General features: G+C 39.3%; 1 protein-coding gene across 4 annotated transcripts in view; it reads right to left on the minus strand.

Annotated features, from left to right (window-relative positions):
* The window catches only part of Hipk3 (homeodomain interacting protein kinase 3), a 67540-nt gene that overhangs the window by 36985 nt on the left and 11551 nt on the right, over positions 1-19004 (minus strand). For 3 of the 4 annotated variants that reach the window (XM_021180708.2, XM_021180724.2, XM_021180715.2), the window contains exon 2: positions 7812-8910. In XM_021180708.2, the coding sequence (XP_021036367.1) occupies positions 7812-8908 (1097 nt within the window). In that variant the 5' untranslated portion in view covers positions 8909-8910. Of the gene's footprint in view, positions 1-7811; positions 8913-19004 lie in introns of those variants that run through there. The other variant, XM_029470135.1, reaches the window with a different exon arrangement.

The raw sequence follows: 19004 nt of genomic DNA on the forward strand, positions 1-19004 counted from the left end.
CTAGGGTGAGGGTCTTAAGCCCACACCCACAGTGTGACCTACTCCAACAAGGCCACACCTCCTAATAGTGCCAATCCCTGGGCCAAGCATATACAAACCATCACAACACCCAAAACATAAAATAATAATTTTTAAAAATGTTTTTAAACATTTAAAAAGAAAAAGAAAAAATGAACCATTAGGGATGTGGAAACGCTGAGTTCCAGATGTATACTGTGATTAAACCTGTGAAATGTTATGGAAACATAGAGGATCCTCAAAAAATTCAAAATGGAATCATATTATGAGCCCAACAACTGAAGGAGGATACAGTTGCACCGCCATGTTCACAGCAGCTACTCAGACACAGCAGCTTTCAGGGGGGTCCAAGTGACAGGATGAGACAGAGAAGTGGTTACTAGGAATTGAGATGATGGGGTACTGTCCAAAGAACACATCTGAGATGTGCAAAATGAAAATGCCCTAAAGACCTTTCACAACAATGTGGCTGTATTTAACACTATGAAAGAATACTATCAACTTTTACATCAGGTAAAAATGAGACTTATTTCCCAGAATAGGCTCATGAGGTGGTTAAAGGGACAAAGGCCTGGCACCAAGGCTGACAACTCCCAAGACTACATGGTAGAAGAAGATCCAGCACCTAACAAGTTGTCCTCTGACCTCCACACTCATACTGTGGCACAGCATGGACCCAACAAACAAATTCATGTAGTGAGTAATAATAGAAATTAATCATAATTTCTGTACTGGACATGGTAGCTCATGTTTGTAATCATGCGCTAGGGTGCTAAGGCAGGAGAACCACTGAGAGTTCAAGGCCAGCTTTGGCAATATATCAAAAACAAGTCTCAAAAATCTAAATTAAAATTTAAAAAGTGAATAATATTATTAAAATATTAGCACAAAAGCCCTGGAGAGATGACTTTATGGCTAAGAGCATTGGCTCTTGCAAAAAACATGGGCTCAATTCCCATCACCCATATGATAACATACAACCATCCTGTAACCCCATTGCATATATACGCGTGCAAGCAAACCATCCATACATTAAGTTAAATAAATAAAAGTCTAAATAAGAAATCCCCATTAGTTCTGTTTAAAAAAATAAAAGATATATGCCAGGTGTCACCTTTAATCCCAACTCTTGGGATCCCAGCAGAGGCAAGCAGATCTCTGTGAGTTTGAGGCCAGCCTGGTCTACAGAGGGAGTTCCAGGACAGCTAGGGCTACACAGAGAAACCATGCCTCAAAAAAATTTTAATTAAATTAAATTACAAAATAAAAAATAATAATAATATTAATTAATTAAAAGTAAATATTAGAAATGTGAGCTCAAGAAGGCAATGTGTTTTCAAATGTAGTCTTCTGGTTTTCCTAACACACAGGGACAATACTGACCAAGGGTGGCCAGGTTCTATATAGAACATATGTAGAAAAGAATTTTTATAAAAATAATTCCAAACTGTAGTTTTTAGAAATATCACATTTGAGGCCAGCAAGATGGTAAGGGCGCAGAAAGATTCCTAGACTATTACATAATATAACCCTCACCTACTAGCCACGCCTACCAAGTTCAAAGCAAGTATTATCAATCAGAAGATCTAAACTTAGCTGGGCAAGGTAGAGGAGCATGTCCCCAATCTCAGCACTCAAGAGATGGAAGTAGGTAGTTTAGGAGTGAAGCTTCAGTTACCCAGTAAGGCAAAAACCAGCCTGGGCTACATAAGACTCTGTCAAAGCCAGCAAAATAGCTACCCATTGGGTGGGTAGAAAATCCCTAATATAAACTTTATAACTATACCTGCTTATAATTCTAAAGCTTTAAATAGTAACAAAGATGGGTGTAATAACTTATGCCTTTAGTCCCAGCATTCCAGAGGCAGGGGCAGGTCGGTCTCTATGCATTCATAGTGACATCCAGGAGAGCCAGAATTACATATGGAGACTCTATCTCAAAACAAGCAAACAAAATAGAATAAAACTCAAGGTGTCAGAACCAGATATACCAGTATGTATGTATTAATAGCTTTACTATATAAACTTTTAGAAATGTAGAGCAGAGATACGCGCCACGTATCTTCTAGTTTTACGTGAGAAGGCTCTGAGAAAGCACTGACATTTGCATACCAATAGGTACACTTGGCATTAGTATACAGACATTTGCTAAATAACCATTCTCAAAAGAAAAAAAAAAGAAGAAGAAGGGGGGTGGTATGCCTTTAATCCCAGCAACTGGGAGACAGAGAGAGGCAGATTTCTGTGAGTTTGAGGCCAGCCTGGCCTACAGAGCGAGTTTCAGGATGGCACAGAGAAACTGTGAAAGAAAGAAAGAAAGAAAGAAAGAAAGAAAGAAAGAAAGAAAGAAAGAAAGAAAGAAAGAGAGAGAGAGAGAGAGAGAGAGAGAGGGAGGGAGGGGAGGGAAGAAAGAAAAGAGACCTACAAAGAAAGACAATTCCAGGCCTGGGGCTACTGAGTTCAAGACAAGCCAGAGCATCTTGTGCCAGAAAGCAAGCTTTTGAGGAAGGCTGAGCTCACAGCACAGAGGCTGGGGACAAGTTTAAAGGGGTTTTCTTCCACTGAGCAATCTGAAGTGGTTTGCACAAAATGAGAGGCGGGAATGAGAGAATGGCTGGGAGCTCCAGGGCCAGCAGGTCTGGAGCAGGCAGTGCAGCAAGGGAATCAGCTCAGTAGAAGGCAATGGCTGAACCTTGTCCTCTGACAGCACATGCTCTCTATCACACATATGCATGCACAAAAACAAAAACAAATTTCAATGTTTTAATAGGTAAAATAAGTTCACTGAAATCTATATTCAAGGAATGTCTACAAATTATTATTACTATTATTGCTGTTGTTGTTGTTGTTGCTGTTATAGTGTGCAAATGATGTGTTAGTGGGCATGCATATGCTGGTCAAATGACAACTTCAGGAATCTAGTCTCTTCAGCTCTTCCCTGAATTCAAGGTTGTGAACTCAAGACTGGCAAGTAACTACCTACTGAGCCATCTTGCTGGCCCAAAATTATCCTTGTAATCTAGGAGTACACTGAATGATTTAGGGTTATAGGGGCTGTCTCTGAAACTGTGTGAGTGAGTGAGTGAGTGACAGTGTGTGAGTATGTGTGTGTATAGGAAAACTAAGAAGGTAACAGGTTGGTATTTTATATATCTAAAACTATTTCAAACTGAAAAAATTAAAGTTGAAAAAGAAGTATAAAAGAATAAAAACTGCTCTCCCCTTTTCTCCTTGCACAGCTTCTTATCACACTGCTGTCTATGTGCTAGCCGATGCACCCAGCACAATGCACCCCACCTTAGAGGCACTAAGGATTTTAGGAAAAGGCTCTAATCACTGACAATTTCTATTCTTTTCACTGGTACCTTGAACTCACTGGTAACACTAGGGATACGTGCTACTACTGATGCATGCTATAACATGGATGGACCTTGGTTGGCCGTTGAATGAGACAGGAAGATGAGAGGCTGGAGAACAATGGTGGGGCGTGTTCTTTGGAGGGTGCATAAGCATTCTAAAATTAATTCATCAACTTACAACTTCAACTATAATCAAAGCCATGGAACTGTACGCTTTAAATAAATGAAGCTCAAGACCAGTCCAGGCTACAGAGTAATTCTTGGGCCATTCTAGGCTCACAGAGCAAGTCTTTCTCCTCTCACTCCCTAACTCTCAAACTGAGAGCAAGAGGTGAGAAACAGAGGAGAATAAAAATGCTTTGAAAAACAAAAATGAAATGGTGCAGAAGCACGGTAGACTATTCTAAAGTAACCTACCTGGGTTTGGTGGCACACTTCTAGCACTTATGAGTCAGAGGCAGGAGAGTCACATGTTTATAAGGCTAAGCTAATCTATATAGAATGTAACCGGACCTGCATAGTAAGACCCTGCCTCAAAAAAAAAAAAAAAATAAATAAAAAATAAATCAAGAAGTAAAGTAACCTATATAAAGTATCAATTACAACGGGTCTTTCTATATGCCTTCTATATGTCAGAGGAATGTTACCTTTGAAACTTCTGGGTCCAAAAAGAGTGTGCTCTAAAGAAGATCTGCCATCTCACCACTCATCACTCCACCTTTCTGTACTAGCACAGGAGTAACAAGTTGAGTTGAGGACCACAGCTGGGTGAGCAGTCTCGCTGCGTTTTTCCCTGCATTCCTACAGAGCATGCATTACTCCAATGGCAATTATCAAGTCATAGTACAGCAACATATATTTCCTGCTAAGCAGGTTACTTTATAGCCCACTTTTCTGTCTCTGCTCTGAAATAGCTGAGACCCACAGGCTAAAATTCTATATTTAAAAAAAAAAAAAAAAAGAACGTCATGACCTGAATATTGCCACCACACCTCATAAATACAGCACCTTCTGCTGCTAAAGCTTTCCACATTCAAAAGCCCTACGTGTTCCTGACAGAAAGCACACTCAGGCAGCTCAATTTAGAACATGCTGACCTTGAGCAAATCAGTGCCCTTAGCATGCTCTGGCTTCCATCACTGCAGGAGCTAGACAGCCTCACCATCTATAGTAGGCAACAATCTCTGGCCGCTACCCCGTCTATTTTAAGATATCCCTACTACATTTGTGTTGCAGAGTTTAAACGGGTAACACATGAATATGTGTCTAAATCAATTCTTTACCTTAAAAACTAGGATATAGATCTTAAAATATTTATTATACTACCATTTAACCACACAGAATCTTTTAAACAGAAAAATCAAGTATAATCCAATTTCTAAGGAACCCTGTCATAAGCTAAGACAAAAGCAGCAAGGCTGCAAAAATGATGTGCAAATTCTGAAATAAAGTCATCGCTAGCCACCATTTTCATGTAAAAATAGACAAGACTCAGCACAACCTAATTAAGAACTGCACTGCATTTTTGCTAATCTATCTTAATATTTACTGCCTAGTCTACCTCTTAAATCTGCCATCAAGCCCATTTTCAGTACTTTATGAATGTATAATCATCCAAAACATAACCATGAGCTTTATTTATTAAATACAAACTTCTGGGTTTTTTTTTTTAAACTCTCAACACTCAGAACCTGTGACTAATCTTAGCTCTGTACAGCTTCTGAAAGCCAGGTAAATATTAACCCGAACTCAAAATAGAAGTTATACTTAGCAATTATTCCGAATTTTCTTCCTTTCTCAACATAAAGGCTAATGTTTATGCCAAGACCTAATGCTAGAAAACAGGATCATAAACCAAAACAAAACAAAAAAAAAAAAAGCTGGGCGGTGGTGGCGCACGCCTTTAATCCCAGCACTTGGGAGGCAGAGGCAGGCAGATTTCTGAGTTCGAGGCCAGCCTGGTCTACAAAGTGAGTTCCAGGACAGCCAGGGTTACACAGAGAAACCCTGTCTCAAAACAAAACAAAACAAAAAGGGAAAAAAAAAAGAAAAGAAAACAGGATCATATTTAGGTTTTTTAAATGATTCTGTTCTGAAACATTTAATATACCAATAGAAACTCATTCTCAAGTATAAAATGTTTCTGTTTACTCTCCTCCCAAACATTTCGGTAATAAAAAGGAAACTAGATATCACATAGCACAGAATCTGACATGGAAATAGTGCAGGACCCAAATATAATGAAGTCACTTACTAACGAGTGAACTAAATATAGGGCGCAGGCAGCTGGAGCTGCAGTTTATATAATATGCTAGCTGGCTACTGAAGAGCCCACAGTCTGTGACAGAAAGGACAGGAGTCGGGAAAGCACTACTAGTCTTTCTTTCCATGCAATTGAATACGATTTCAAAATCTTTATTCCTGAGGGGGAAAAAAACAGCTAAAGTTGAATCTTATATTTCAGTAAACTAAAAAAGGAAAGGAGCAGTTGGGAGGACAGAGGATCCAGTAAATCTAAGTATATGAACATAGGCGACATCTGCTGCCTGCTGCAGCAGCAAACCATCCTTCATCCACTGAAAAGGTGGCTCTAGTGCCATTTTGGATTTGCCTTTTCATTTTCTCATTTGTGTGTGTGTTTGTGTTCATGTGTGTGTGTGTGTGTGTGTATGTGTGTGTGTTTTGAGACAGGGTTTCACTGTGTAGCCTTGGTTGGCCTGTAACTCAGAGACCCATCTGCTTCTGCCTCCTCACTATGGATTAAAGATGTGTACCTCCAAATCCCACATCTTAAAAACAGCATTAAAAATGGCATTCAGCAACTCTAATACTAGGTATACTAAATATACTAACAATAAATCAGACGGCATTTCCTAATGTTTATGTCAATAAACTTAATTATTACTAAGTTATATGAATATGGGATTCCTTTTGATCACCTACTAATATAGCTAGGCATACAGAGTTGGTTTCTGTATGTAGAAGCTTGGTTCTGTATGTAGAAGCTGACTGACTCACCCCTTATCTATGCAAGACATTACAGCACGGTTTCAGAAGACTAATCAGGAAAATCAAAAGTAGCACAAAGGCAGATGTGGCATCCCAAAACAGCTACCCCCTCGGTGGGTCAAAGTTTATAACCCTCCTATTTGTAGCAACCTCTGACCACAACCTGCATTTCTATCTGTTTAGTGACTTGTGAACAAGCACTCCTCTGCCAGTTCTGCTCCTATGCCTGCCCCCACTGTGCTGGAGAACACAGCACTCTGGACTACACCAAGAACATCTCAGCACTCAAGTGAAATACAACAACACATTCCCCAACCTAGGAATTGGCGATTCAAACTATGAACTCAAAGACATTTTCATGCTCACAGAGGAACCTTACTAAGCATTAGCTAGTGACTGAGACTACACTACTAAGACTAGCATTACACTAAGTCTTGACAATGGAACCAGTCAGTAGCTGAATAGAAATTATTCCAGTTCTCAAATTTTCCCACACATAGCACCAACACTAAGATATCATTACTCATAGCATATAGATTGAAAAATTTGTTGAAGCTATGTACATACATGTAAATCTTTAAGTCATTAATCAGAATAATGGTGTGAACTTTTCTAAATGTTGTTATATGAGACTATGTCTTTATTAAATGACTTCTCCAAGAACAGACAGATGGCTCAGTAGGTAAAGGCATTTGTCACAAAGCCTAAGAACCTGGTTCAATCCCAAGGACCCACATGGTAAAGGGAAGAAACCAGACTTCCAAAAGTTATCCTCAGACTCGCACATGTCCACCATGGCATGTATGCGCGCGCGCACACACACACATACACATGAGCGAGCACACAATAAAATGTAAGAAATGAAAATGAATGTATAAATGTAAAAAAATAAAACTTTAAAAATTAAAAATTACTTCTTCCAAGCACTGAAACGCTCCAAGAAATATACAGAAACTACTTTCAAAAATACTTTCCAACATTTAAAAGACTCGTGTTTCATATTATTTGTGCATCATTCTCTCCTATCTCCCATTAATAATAAAAATAACCAGATATCTCCAGGTGGTAGTGGCCCACACCTTTAGTCCTAGCACCTGGGAGACAGAGGCAGGCAGGTGTGAAGCCAACCTGATCTACTAAAGAGTGAGCTTCAGGACAGCCAGGGATACACAGAGAAATCTTGTCTCAAAAAACTAAAAAAGAGCAGCTATCTTTAGCATGAAACTACTGGAGATTTCTATTGGCCTTAAAGTAATTTTTTTATGCCTGGATTTTTCACATCTTTTTCAACCTCAAACCTAAAGAGATTTTATTGATTTCCTTATTTAACCAAAGAAGCAGTCTCTCTCATCACATGCACTTATCAAATTTCACTTAGCAGAAACTCAGCGTTTGTTAGGTAGCCAAAAATTATTTGCCACCTACCTGTAGTAGCGAGATTGAAGATACGTTGAGCAAACAGTCTTTGATACATGACTGGCTGATCCAAAGTCTATCACTTTAACCCTGTACGGCTGGCGAACAGGATCCACCAACATAATATTCTCTGGTTTGAGGTCAGCATGAATTAAACCAAGACTTTTTAATTTCTTCAGTGCAGTGGCCACTTGCTGAAGAACAGGCCGGATCACCTTCAGGGGCAGGGGACTGAATTTATTCTGTTTCAGGAAGTCGTACAGGTTCTGCTCCAGCATCTCAAAGACCAGGCAGGTGTGGTTCCGGTGCTGGAAGCACTCATAGGCTCGCACAAAGTTATACTCATCAGCGTTCTCCGTACTGAGCCTCGCTAAGATGCTCACTTCTATCTGCCCTTGACGTGCATACGAAGGGTGATTCTTCAAAATTTTAATGGCTACAATTTCATTTGTCCCTCTCTTCCAGCATTTGACAACCTGGCCAAAAGTGCCACGACCAAGAAAATCCAGGACTTCATACGTGTTTTTCATAGAGCATAGGACTTCATGCTGCACTAACTGATAGTCGCCTTCCCCGCTGGTGCAGTTCTGCTTCGATCCTGTGGTCGCTGTCACAACTGTCACTGGGTTTCCCATGTTGGTTTGCAACATTGCAGGAAGTATGGACAGTTCATCAACAATCTGCATCGCGCCGCTGTGATTCTCCAACTCCTCCTCACTCTTGCGCTTTAACCCGCATCGCTGGGGACCTTCTAGGAAATGTAACCTGTTTCTCCACACCACGGCCCGTGCCTCCACTCCAGCCTGCTGCGCCTGAGCTGCTAGGACCTTTGTAGCACCGGCAGTGTCTTTGACAACAATGGCACCTGCCTGCAATGAAAAGCTGTGTCCTCGAGGCTTTGTAAATGGTATCTTTGTTTGGAAAGCACTACCCTTCGTGGAAGGATGAGAATTGCCAAAGTTTCTACCATTCACATGGATCTGAGGATAGGTTCTTTCCTGGAAAACACAACCGCTTGGCTCTACTTTGAGTTTCTTCACACTACAAAAGGCACTTGACTGAGTTTGATAAACATACGGTGGGTAGACCAAGACTTGTGAGGCCATACCTGCAAAAAAGAAAGGAAAGAAATGTTAGGATTTTTCCCCTGGGAGGAGGTAATATCTCCAATAACTCTACATTAGTTCTTCAATATTTTAGTAATTTGGAGAAATACTTAGTGAATATCTAAATAGCCAGGATGTGCAATAGAAACTGTACTGATCATTTTCCCTGTGAAAGGAAAAGTACAACTCCCTAAACAAATGGCACACATGTGGCAAAAATATTCTCTCATCAAAATATAATTTATGAACCAGCAGCTCGGGAGGCAGTGCAGCAGTAGGAACAGCTTCGCACAAGCGTGAGGACCATTGCTCATGCCCAGCAACCTGGAAGAGCTGGCTGTGGTCCCTTGCATCCCTGTAACTCCACTGCTGGGGCCTGCTGGCTTCCAGCCTCCATGAAAAATGAGAACTCCACATTTAGCCTCAAAGTAACAAAGCAGAGACTAATAGGAGATACCTGACATCTTGCCCTGGACTCTGATCCATGCATACACCTCACACCCATGAAATGATGAGCCAGCCAACAGAGTTTATCATTGGGAAGAAACAACTATGCATGTTAAGAATGTATATACATACAGGGATTAATTTAAAAGGGCCATCCTTTTCATGAACAGCTCTGAACTTATATTCTACTTGCCAAATACCCTTTGATCTTAAAGGGTATTCATTACACTATAAAGACAACTTAATGGCTTTCTACCCAGTTCCCTTCATCCTGCCAAGTTCCCAAACATTAAATGACTTTTTATGGATTTTATTCTTACTCCATCTACACAGCCATCAAACATACAATGGTTTTATAAATAGTATCTGACTCCAGTGTAACAGATACAAAGGGGTATTTAACATGTTACTGGCACAGCTGACTTTTCTCCCTATGACCTTATTTTTATAAACTTAGAATTCATGTAATATACAATCCAACAACTGCTAATTCATATACATAAACTTAACACACACAAATAAATCCTTAGTGCCACAAAGCAAAACACATTAATTACATAGTTATTTAATCTACCTCCAACTAGTCTGTCATAGAACAACATACAACACAAGTCGAAAGCGTCACTCGACAAAAGCATTGATTACTTGTTCCATGTTCTTTCCTTGCACACAAAGTCCCACAGGTTCTCTCTAGTTATATCCTTCTCTGCATCTACCCTTGAGCACACTACAAACTCTAAGAGCTGACCAAATAATGCAGTACTCTCTTGCTCATGTTCTCATGAAACACATCACGCACATACTCCTCACACACCTCCAAGAAAAGCTAGGCATTGAGATTCAGAATAACTCCCCAGTCTTCTCCTTTAGAATCACTCACTATACTGTAACTGTCGGGATGCACATGTCTTTCACATGAAATCTGAATTAAAGTGTCTATTCAATAAATTTTGGATGGTTCTGTTAATTTCAAAATATTTTTAGTAGGCCACAGAGATGACTTATTGAGTAAAGCACTCAGATGCAAGCATGAGAGCCTGAGTTCATGTAAAATGCTGGGCCTTCAGACACAGAATGGCTAGGACTTGCTGGCCTGGCAATGAACTGAAACTGCAAGCCCCCAGGGTCAAGGAGTAAGGAGAAGACTGATGCATCAGGACATGTACATCCTCCTCTGATGTACATATGCACACATTCACATGAGCATACACTCGAGCATATACATGCAAATATACTGCACATATACATCATAGACACACAAATTACCTTTATCCACCCAATTTTAAACTATGTGTTAACTGTGTTGTCTCATACTTTAACATATCACCACTTTCAACTCTTTTTATCTCAGAAATAATTACCACAGTATACAATTATCTATAATATAAAATAATAACTGGAAAATATTAGAAAGAGCTATAACCGATGGGGGAATAACTATGCAACTGCTTAGTGAATGATTTATAATATTTGGCTTAATGATACTGATATCTGATTGGAAAATTTGCTCTTATGATCACTCAAGTCCAGTGAATAAAGGCATTTGCTGCACAAGGCTAGCACCCTGATTCAATACCCAGAACCTACAGGAGCTAGATGGAGAGAACCAACTCCACAAAATTGTCTACACACACAGACACACACAGACACACACACACAGAGAGGCACACAAACACACATCATGATGCACACAGAAAAATTAAAATTAAAATAAGAAAATCAAAGCTCAGGGCTGGCGAGATGGCTCAGCAGGTAAGAGCACTGACTGCTTTTCCAAAGGTCCTGAGTTGAAATCCCAGCAACCACACGGTAACTAACAATCACCCATAATGAGGTCTGACGCCCTCTTCTGGTGTGTCAGAAGACAGCTACAGTGTACTTATGTATAATAATAAATAATAAAGAAAGGCAAGAAAGAAAACCAAAACTCAAAAGGACCAAGTAATTGATCTCAAAACTATGATGCTTTAAAAAAAAGTAAATGCACCGCCCAAGACAGAGCTTCCAACGATTCCTGCCCAATGTCCAAGCTGCCCTACTATAAAGTCAGAGACAAACTTCACAGATAGATAAGACTTTATATTCACAAAATTAAACTCTGGGGTTTAAACCTTTAAGGAAGTTCATTGCTAAAAAACAAACAAACAAACAAACAAACAAACCTCCAGCATCTATCCTATACCTTTACTCCGGGGGCAATTCTGAAGTTGCACTAATTTACCACATTTTTAAGGCAGAGTTTCACTATTTAACTGTGACAGACATGGGACTCCCTATTACAGAGATCCATCTGATTCTGCCTCCCTAGTACTAGGATTAAATACCCAGCTAATTTAACAAAATAATCCTAATTGAGAACTCTTTCTAAACATGTCAAACTTGTATATTATGCATTTTTGTAAGGTAGTCCAGTCACAGACTCAATATTAACTCTCTCCCATGATACTAATTTTTAAAACACCTTTATAATCCATACCCATAGATCAAAAATGACAAATATAAAAATCATGTATTAATACCAGTTGCTGTATACTTAACAGTTACTGAACACCATGGAATCCAACCCATTGTTTTTGTATAACACTACATCATTTTTTCCTTGTACTATAAACAAGGCTGTACTCTGGAGCTATCCTCTTCATGTCCTTGACATTCGTCCTTATCAGCAGACTTAGAATGTCGTTTTGAAAGACTACTTTTTTGACATGGCAGCTACCTACAACTGTTCCGTAGGAGCATCATAAGGCTCCTAATGAAGCAGCCATTAAGCTTACTCTCTTCAGAATCTTTTCTGTTTGTAGCTGTGGCTAGCTTCAAACTCACAGCAATCCTCCTGCCTTCCAAACCAGGTGAAGAATTCCAAGTGTACACAACCACACCCAGCTCTTGAATCTCAGATACTTTGTTCTGAATATTTATGTTTACAGACTCTCAAAATCTGTACATTGAACCAAGCTTAGTGGCCCACTCCTTTAATCATTGAGGGCAGGGTGGGGGGCGCAGAGGCAGGTGGCCCTTTGACTTAGAGACCTACAGAGAAACCCTGTCAAAAAAGTACACCGAAACCTTCCCTCCCCACCAAGTGTAATCATAGAAGCTGGGAAGCTGAGGCAGAGAGAATGGCATGAGTTCAAGGCCAGCCTGGGCTACAGAGTGAGACCTCAAAAATACAAAGGGGGCTTTGGATTGATTAGGCTGTGAGTGCTCCCTTTCATAAATGGGAACTTGACTGCCCCTCCACCATCCCAAGTCACAACTAGGTGCTGTCTTTGGAGCAGAGAGAAAGCTTTCAACAAATCTGGTTGCATCTGGTTGTACCTTGGAAGTCTCCAGCCTAAGAATGAGCAATAAATTTGTGTAGATAGGCATGGGTTTTACCCTAATCCTATAGTTAACCTGAAATTCTATCTAAACCCTACCTTATATAACAAGTAACCAGTAATATAAGCAACATGAACATCCACAGATGAGGATTCGGCCGGCCATTGTGAACTATTATAAGATATGTTTCTTCTTACACATAATATGGGGTCTACTAAACAAAGCAGGAACCACAGCAGAAATGCTTTGCTAACAAATTCAACTTCTGAAAAAATTTCTGTCAAACTTATCTATGCCTTATGGTTAAAGGGCTAATTAAATAACGAGACAAACATATAAGTCAATAGTTTCTTAGTTTCCTTATTCAGTTTCCTTCCACTTATCCAAATCATTTATAAAATATCTTCCTTTATGATACATATCATATATATGTGTGTTGATACATATCATTCATATATATATATATATATATATATATATATATATATATATCTCACCTACCTCCCAACACTAGCCCACTTTTGCCTTAAACACTAACAAGCCGTCCTCCTATGTCAGGACTCTGGTAACCACCTTTTTTTTTCTGTTCTATGAATCTGATTTCAAAATAAACCTCATAAGTGCACCCACATTTGCCCATTTTATGATTTAGAATAATGTTAGAATTTATCCATGCTTAACACGTAACCAGATTTTCTTTCTTTGTAAGATTAAATAGTAGCCAGGCATGATGGCGCACCCCTTTAATCCCAGCACTTGGGAGGCAGAGGCAGGAGAATTTCTGAGTTCGAGGCCAGCCTGGTCTACAAAGTGAGTTCCAGGACAGCCAGGGCTACACAGAGGAACCCTGTCTCAAACAAACAAACAAAACAAAAACAAAAACAAACAAGATTAAATAGTATTTCATGCATGTATATATGACATTTTATTCATCCATGGATGGACACTAGAGTTGCTTCCATTTGGGGAGAAGGGGGTATGTTGTTGTTTGCTATGTATACCAAGCAGGGTTTAAATTGATATAGAGCCACCTACCTCTGCCCCTCATGGTGCTGGGATCAAAGAATTACATCTTTAACCTTAATAACCTATCAACTCTACTCAGGAGGCAGAGGCAAGCAGATCTCTGTGAGTTCAAGGCCAGCCTGGCCTACATATCAAATTCCAGGACAACCAGAGCAACATAGAGACCCTGTCTCAAAAACGAAAAAGAAAAAAAAAATCACCTACAACTCTTCTAATATGAAAATAAGTAGATATGGATTCACTGATAAGTGAACTTACTGTCTCTTTAAAGGAAGAGAGGTTGGAACAGAAAATTAAGCATGCAATTTAAGTTGCCTTATGAGGTTAAATGTATGTTGTGTGACAAACACTTTTCCCAGGAAGAAACTATGCACACATCTGCTCCCCCCAACAGGGTGCTCACAACAGACCAAACAACAAATAGGAATAAGGAACAAAGTCCAACTTGGTCAACCAGAGTTTTATTTGGGTTATTGACAGGACTGCAGATGAGGGGTTACTTACAGAAATGCTCACAGACAGCTGCAGCACCAAAGCCCACCCCAGCATGGGTGAGAGCTCACAGAACTGGAACCCTGGAGCAACTCAGGACAACTCAGCCGGCCCTGGTTCTTACTCTCTTTACAGCTCAACTGCCCTTGTCAGAGAGTGCCTCTCAGCTTTTATTGATTACTCTGGCAGGAGGGGCCTAGTGAATGAATCTATTCAGTTTCAGAGACTATCAATGTCTTCTCTACAACCAGAGAGGTTATCAATGTTTTATTAGTCTGATTCTACACCATCTCACTTATATGAAGCAAGAAGGTTTGGCCTAGCTATCTGAGTTAAATTCATTTAACAGTTTTATCATTTGAGAGCCAGCAGGATGGCTCAGTGGGTGAAGGCAATACCCACCAAGCCTGATGACACAGGGGAGAGCTAGATGTTCTCTGACCCCCACAAGCATGCCTCCACCACAACACACACACACTAGATTCTACAAAACAATACTAGATGCTGGGCACGTGGCAAACACCTTTAGTGACAGCTCTTGGGCAGAAGAAGCAAGGAGATCTATTATTTGAGGCAAGCCAGGTGTACAAGACAAAATTCTGGCTAGCCAAGACTCATCTTAAAAACAAAAGTTCTAGCATTTCAAAGATAACAGAGTTTTAATTTCCTAAACTTTTATTGTGACTATAAAGTCTAGAGAAACTGTTGTTGCTTCTGATAACAATAGTTTTTTGGCAGAAGAAATTGAATATTATTAATTTGTCTTTCATTTCTAGATTTAAAATTTTGTATACAAAACAGAACCTGGTATGGGTGCACATACCCATACTCTCAGCATTTAGCGAAGTGGGGACAGAAGAGTCAGGTGTGCAAAATCAACCTCCAATACACAGCAACTTTGATACAAGACACTTTCAAATCTGCTCCACTGTGCTAAAACTGCTGTGTGCTTCCTACAGACAAAACTGGCCGACTCTTTCAGTTCAGAGTCGTTATCCACCTCACCCCACACCATGCAAAAGAAAAAAACAAAAACAAAAACAAAAAAACCCAAACAAACAATAAAAAAAGAAAAAGGAAGTTAAGGAATTGGAAGAGCATGTCCTGCTTTGATTTTTGGTTTTGGAGGACTCGGGATGCTGCCTGCCCTGTTTGAGTCTTGAGAGAGAATCTCAGCATGGAGCTTCGGATGGCTTATATATAAGGCATTAAGAGGAGCTTCTTGAGGGGAGGAAAGACAGGGAGCTGTCTCTGGTTAATGATTCCCCAAACTGTACTCCAAGAATGAACAGTTGTGGTTTAGCATGAGACTTTTTATAATGCTGTATTTGTCTTTAAGAACATTTCACTCAAATTAATCTTCAAATAAAGCACAGACTTTCCTTCAAGAGGACTAATACAAATTTTACATATTCCCACTTATCTACTCCAAGACCATGAAGTCAAAAGAAATCTGAGTTTCTAAATGTCTGAACGCTTTGGGTGTACAAAAGTGCCCACACAGACTTACATTTTTATCCCTTTCAGTTTAAAGTGCATGCTACATTTTTAACAAATTAATCATCAACCTTTAAATGAGAAACTAAAGATACAAAAACTACATATTATTTAGAGAAAGAGAATACACTGTAAGCAGACAAGTTTGACCTTATTCATCTGGATATGATGATTCATGCTTACAAGCCCTGCAACGTTCCAGGTAAAAGCGGGATATAGAGTTAAGGTCATCCTTGGCTACCTATCTAGTTCCCTCCAGGCTAGCCTAGACTATATGAAATACTGTGTTTGGCAAAACTCAATAGAAAAATGAGCAATGATGCACAATAGGTAAATCACAGAAAGAAAATGCAAGCCAAAAGACATTTTTAAAAAATCCAGCCTCACTGACAACAACAAAAGCATAAAACCTACAGTTAGATGCCATTTTGTACCCATCAAGACTGCCAAAAAGCAGTAGAACCATATCTAAAGAGATCAAGTGTATCTGTAAATGCTGGTCAAAAGTTGTAGTCGCTTTAGGCAGCAAAACCAAACACAAGCACAGTCCCCAAAGCAGCAGTTCTCCAGGTCCATCCCCCACCTAGACAGGTGCCCAACCAGCAAGTTTACAGGAACATAAATTAGTGTTCTCTTCACTACTACACACGGGGATGAATTCTGAAATAATCTGGCATGTGAGTGGGTATCTCAGTTTACTTAGAAAATACTAAGTATACAATATAAATACAGCTCTTAGAGTTGAGGGTTTTAGCTCAGTGCTCAGGGTGTTTGCCTAGGAAGTACAGGGCCTACATATGGTACCCAACACTAGAGAGAAAATTACCACATTTTTGTGTACCACATGCACACACAAATCCCTAAAAGTTAACATATAACTGGTTTTAAAATGCATGCCAATTTCAAGTGTTAAAAATGGGAAATGTTCGTATTATATTAAAGAATAGAATGAACTAAAATCAATGATGATGTTACAGATCATGCATCATTTATTATAACTTATTATACTTAGAGACAAAGTTCCTAACATCGTGAAGCTCCAAAAGAGCTGGGTGCAGAATACCAAGGAGACAATTCTAGTAGATGTCTGAGTCCCTAATACAAAATGACATGGTTCCAGAGCTGGAAAGATGGCTCAACAAGTAAGAGCACCTACTGCTCTTGCTGAAGACCCCAGTTCAGTTCCCAGAACCCACATGGAAGCTTACAACCATCTATACCTCCAGTTCTGGAAGATCTGATGACCTCTTCAGGACTCCATGGGAACTCCACACATGCTGTGCACATAATACATTCATTCAGACACCCAAATGCATGTAAACCATGTAACTATTTTTTAAATCCCTTTTAAAGGAGAATAATGAATGTTAGTATCCTAGGATCTAAGATGGCAGAGGCAGGAGTTCTGTAATATTCTTATAACTAAGCATTACTTCTGCCCAGGTCATTCCATGTGACCTAACTGTAAAGTACATAAAAACCCAAACAGCAGCTCAAATCCCTGACATCATAGCCAGCCTTGTTTTGTTTCTGCTTTCTGAATCAGTCTCCAATGTGCAGCCCAGGCTGGACTCAAATTCCTAATCTACCTGATAGCTACTAAGTGCTGCATTAAATGCTACCATGCCACTCTCGCTGGTCTATTTCAGATTTTAAAAAAACAATAATAAAATTAAAAATTAAATCATAAGTTGTAGGTATAATCTATTTAAAAGTAAAGAGATCTTTTGACTAGCATTTTACTTATCAGTAGACTACAAGCAAGATTTTATTATGTGAGAATAAGTGTTTTACAATATAAAAGGCCTTTTTTTCTTTCCTCTCTTTTCACACTTCTGATAAATGAATTTGAAGTCTCAAACCTGCTAGGCAAGCCTAAATAAGCTACATTCCTGGGAAGTTTTTGGGTTTTTTGTCTTTTTGATTTTTTTTTTTTTTAATTTTGAAACAGGGTGTCATCCAGGCAGGCCTTGAATCTGCTGTTCTATTACAAAAGCAAGGCCTTAAATTTGTGATCCTCCTGCCTCTGCCTCCCAAGCAGCCAGGACTGCATGACTATAACATGAGACCTGACATTTCTTTCTTAAGAAGCCTGTAAAAGAGACTGGATGTAGAACTTGTTGGAGAGTGTAACTACATAGCCCGGAATGTTCTAACAAAGAGGTGCGGGGTCAGTTTGCCATTGTTCTTTTACTCTGTGTCTTCCCTCAACTAGAAGGCAAGACACCCTAGAGAATGAGCTGCTGGTATGAACAGACCATTTTCACCTTCATCATTAATTGTCCCAACCTAAAATACCTGCACTATTCCATGTGCTCTTGACCACTACTTTATCCAGTAAACTACACTGAACCACTTCACACAAACATTTGCACAGAACTGAAGCACACATATAAAGCTTCATAAACAAAGCCTATTATCTAAAGTGCCTATAAAACATTGTATTTGAAAATCCTGAAGTCTTGGGTATTTTCCAGCAGTATTGTGAGGAAGGCATCTAGAGAATGTGTTGACTATGCACAAGCTCAATGTTAAATAACAAGCCTGGTCTGACTTAGCAAAACACTCCAACTTTTGGAACAGAAAATGACCTGCTGGACATTCCAAAGGTGCTAGAAATCACTCTACCAGTCCAAATCAGTCTGAAAGGGGGTCAGAAATTACTAGAACAATAATTTCTACATTTCTCTTAAGATATGTAAGATAAAATCAGAAGTAAAAATACTGATTGGCTGTGGAAAAGGTTCACCTATTACTTTCTTGAAGTAAGTTTAAATTTTAAAAAATCAAAATTTAGCTCATAAAGCTGGGCACAGTGGCACACACCTTCAAACCCAGCACTCAAAAGGTGGTGGCAGTTGTTCCTCTGTGAGTTTGAAGCCAGCCTGGTCTACATATTGAGATCCAGAACAGAAAAGACTACATAGAGGGACCCAGTCTCAAGGGAAAAAAAATCAGTTCATAATGCTTTAGTTCAAAGCTTCATTACTTTCATTAATAGCTACCAAGCTCTATATTTCATATATATATATATACATATATATATATAAAATTAAAACAAACTCAAATTTATAAGGGTGAAAAGATTTCAAAATAATCCCAACAACAACACTGAAAAGGCTGGTACAAAAGAACTGCTCAAAAGATTGAGGTCAACCTGGGTTACAGCATAAATGACAAGCCAACCAGGGCTAGGGTGTAATCCTGCCTTTATAAAAAATTTATTTAAAAAAGTAAAAATTTAAAAAATAAATTTGAGGCCGGGTGTGGTGGCGCACGCCTTTAATCCCAGCACTCGGGAGGCAGAGGCAGG

The sequence above is a fragment of the Mus caroli genome, chromosome 2, assembly GCF_900094665.2.
Source record: "Mus caroli chromosome 2, CAROLI_EIJ_v1.1, whole genome shotgun sequence".
NCBI classification, from domain to species: Eukaryota; Metazoa; Chordata; class Mammalia; order Rodentia; family Muridae; genus Mus; species Mus caroli.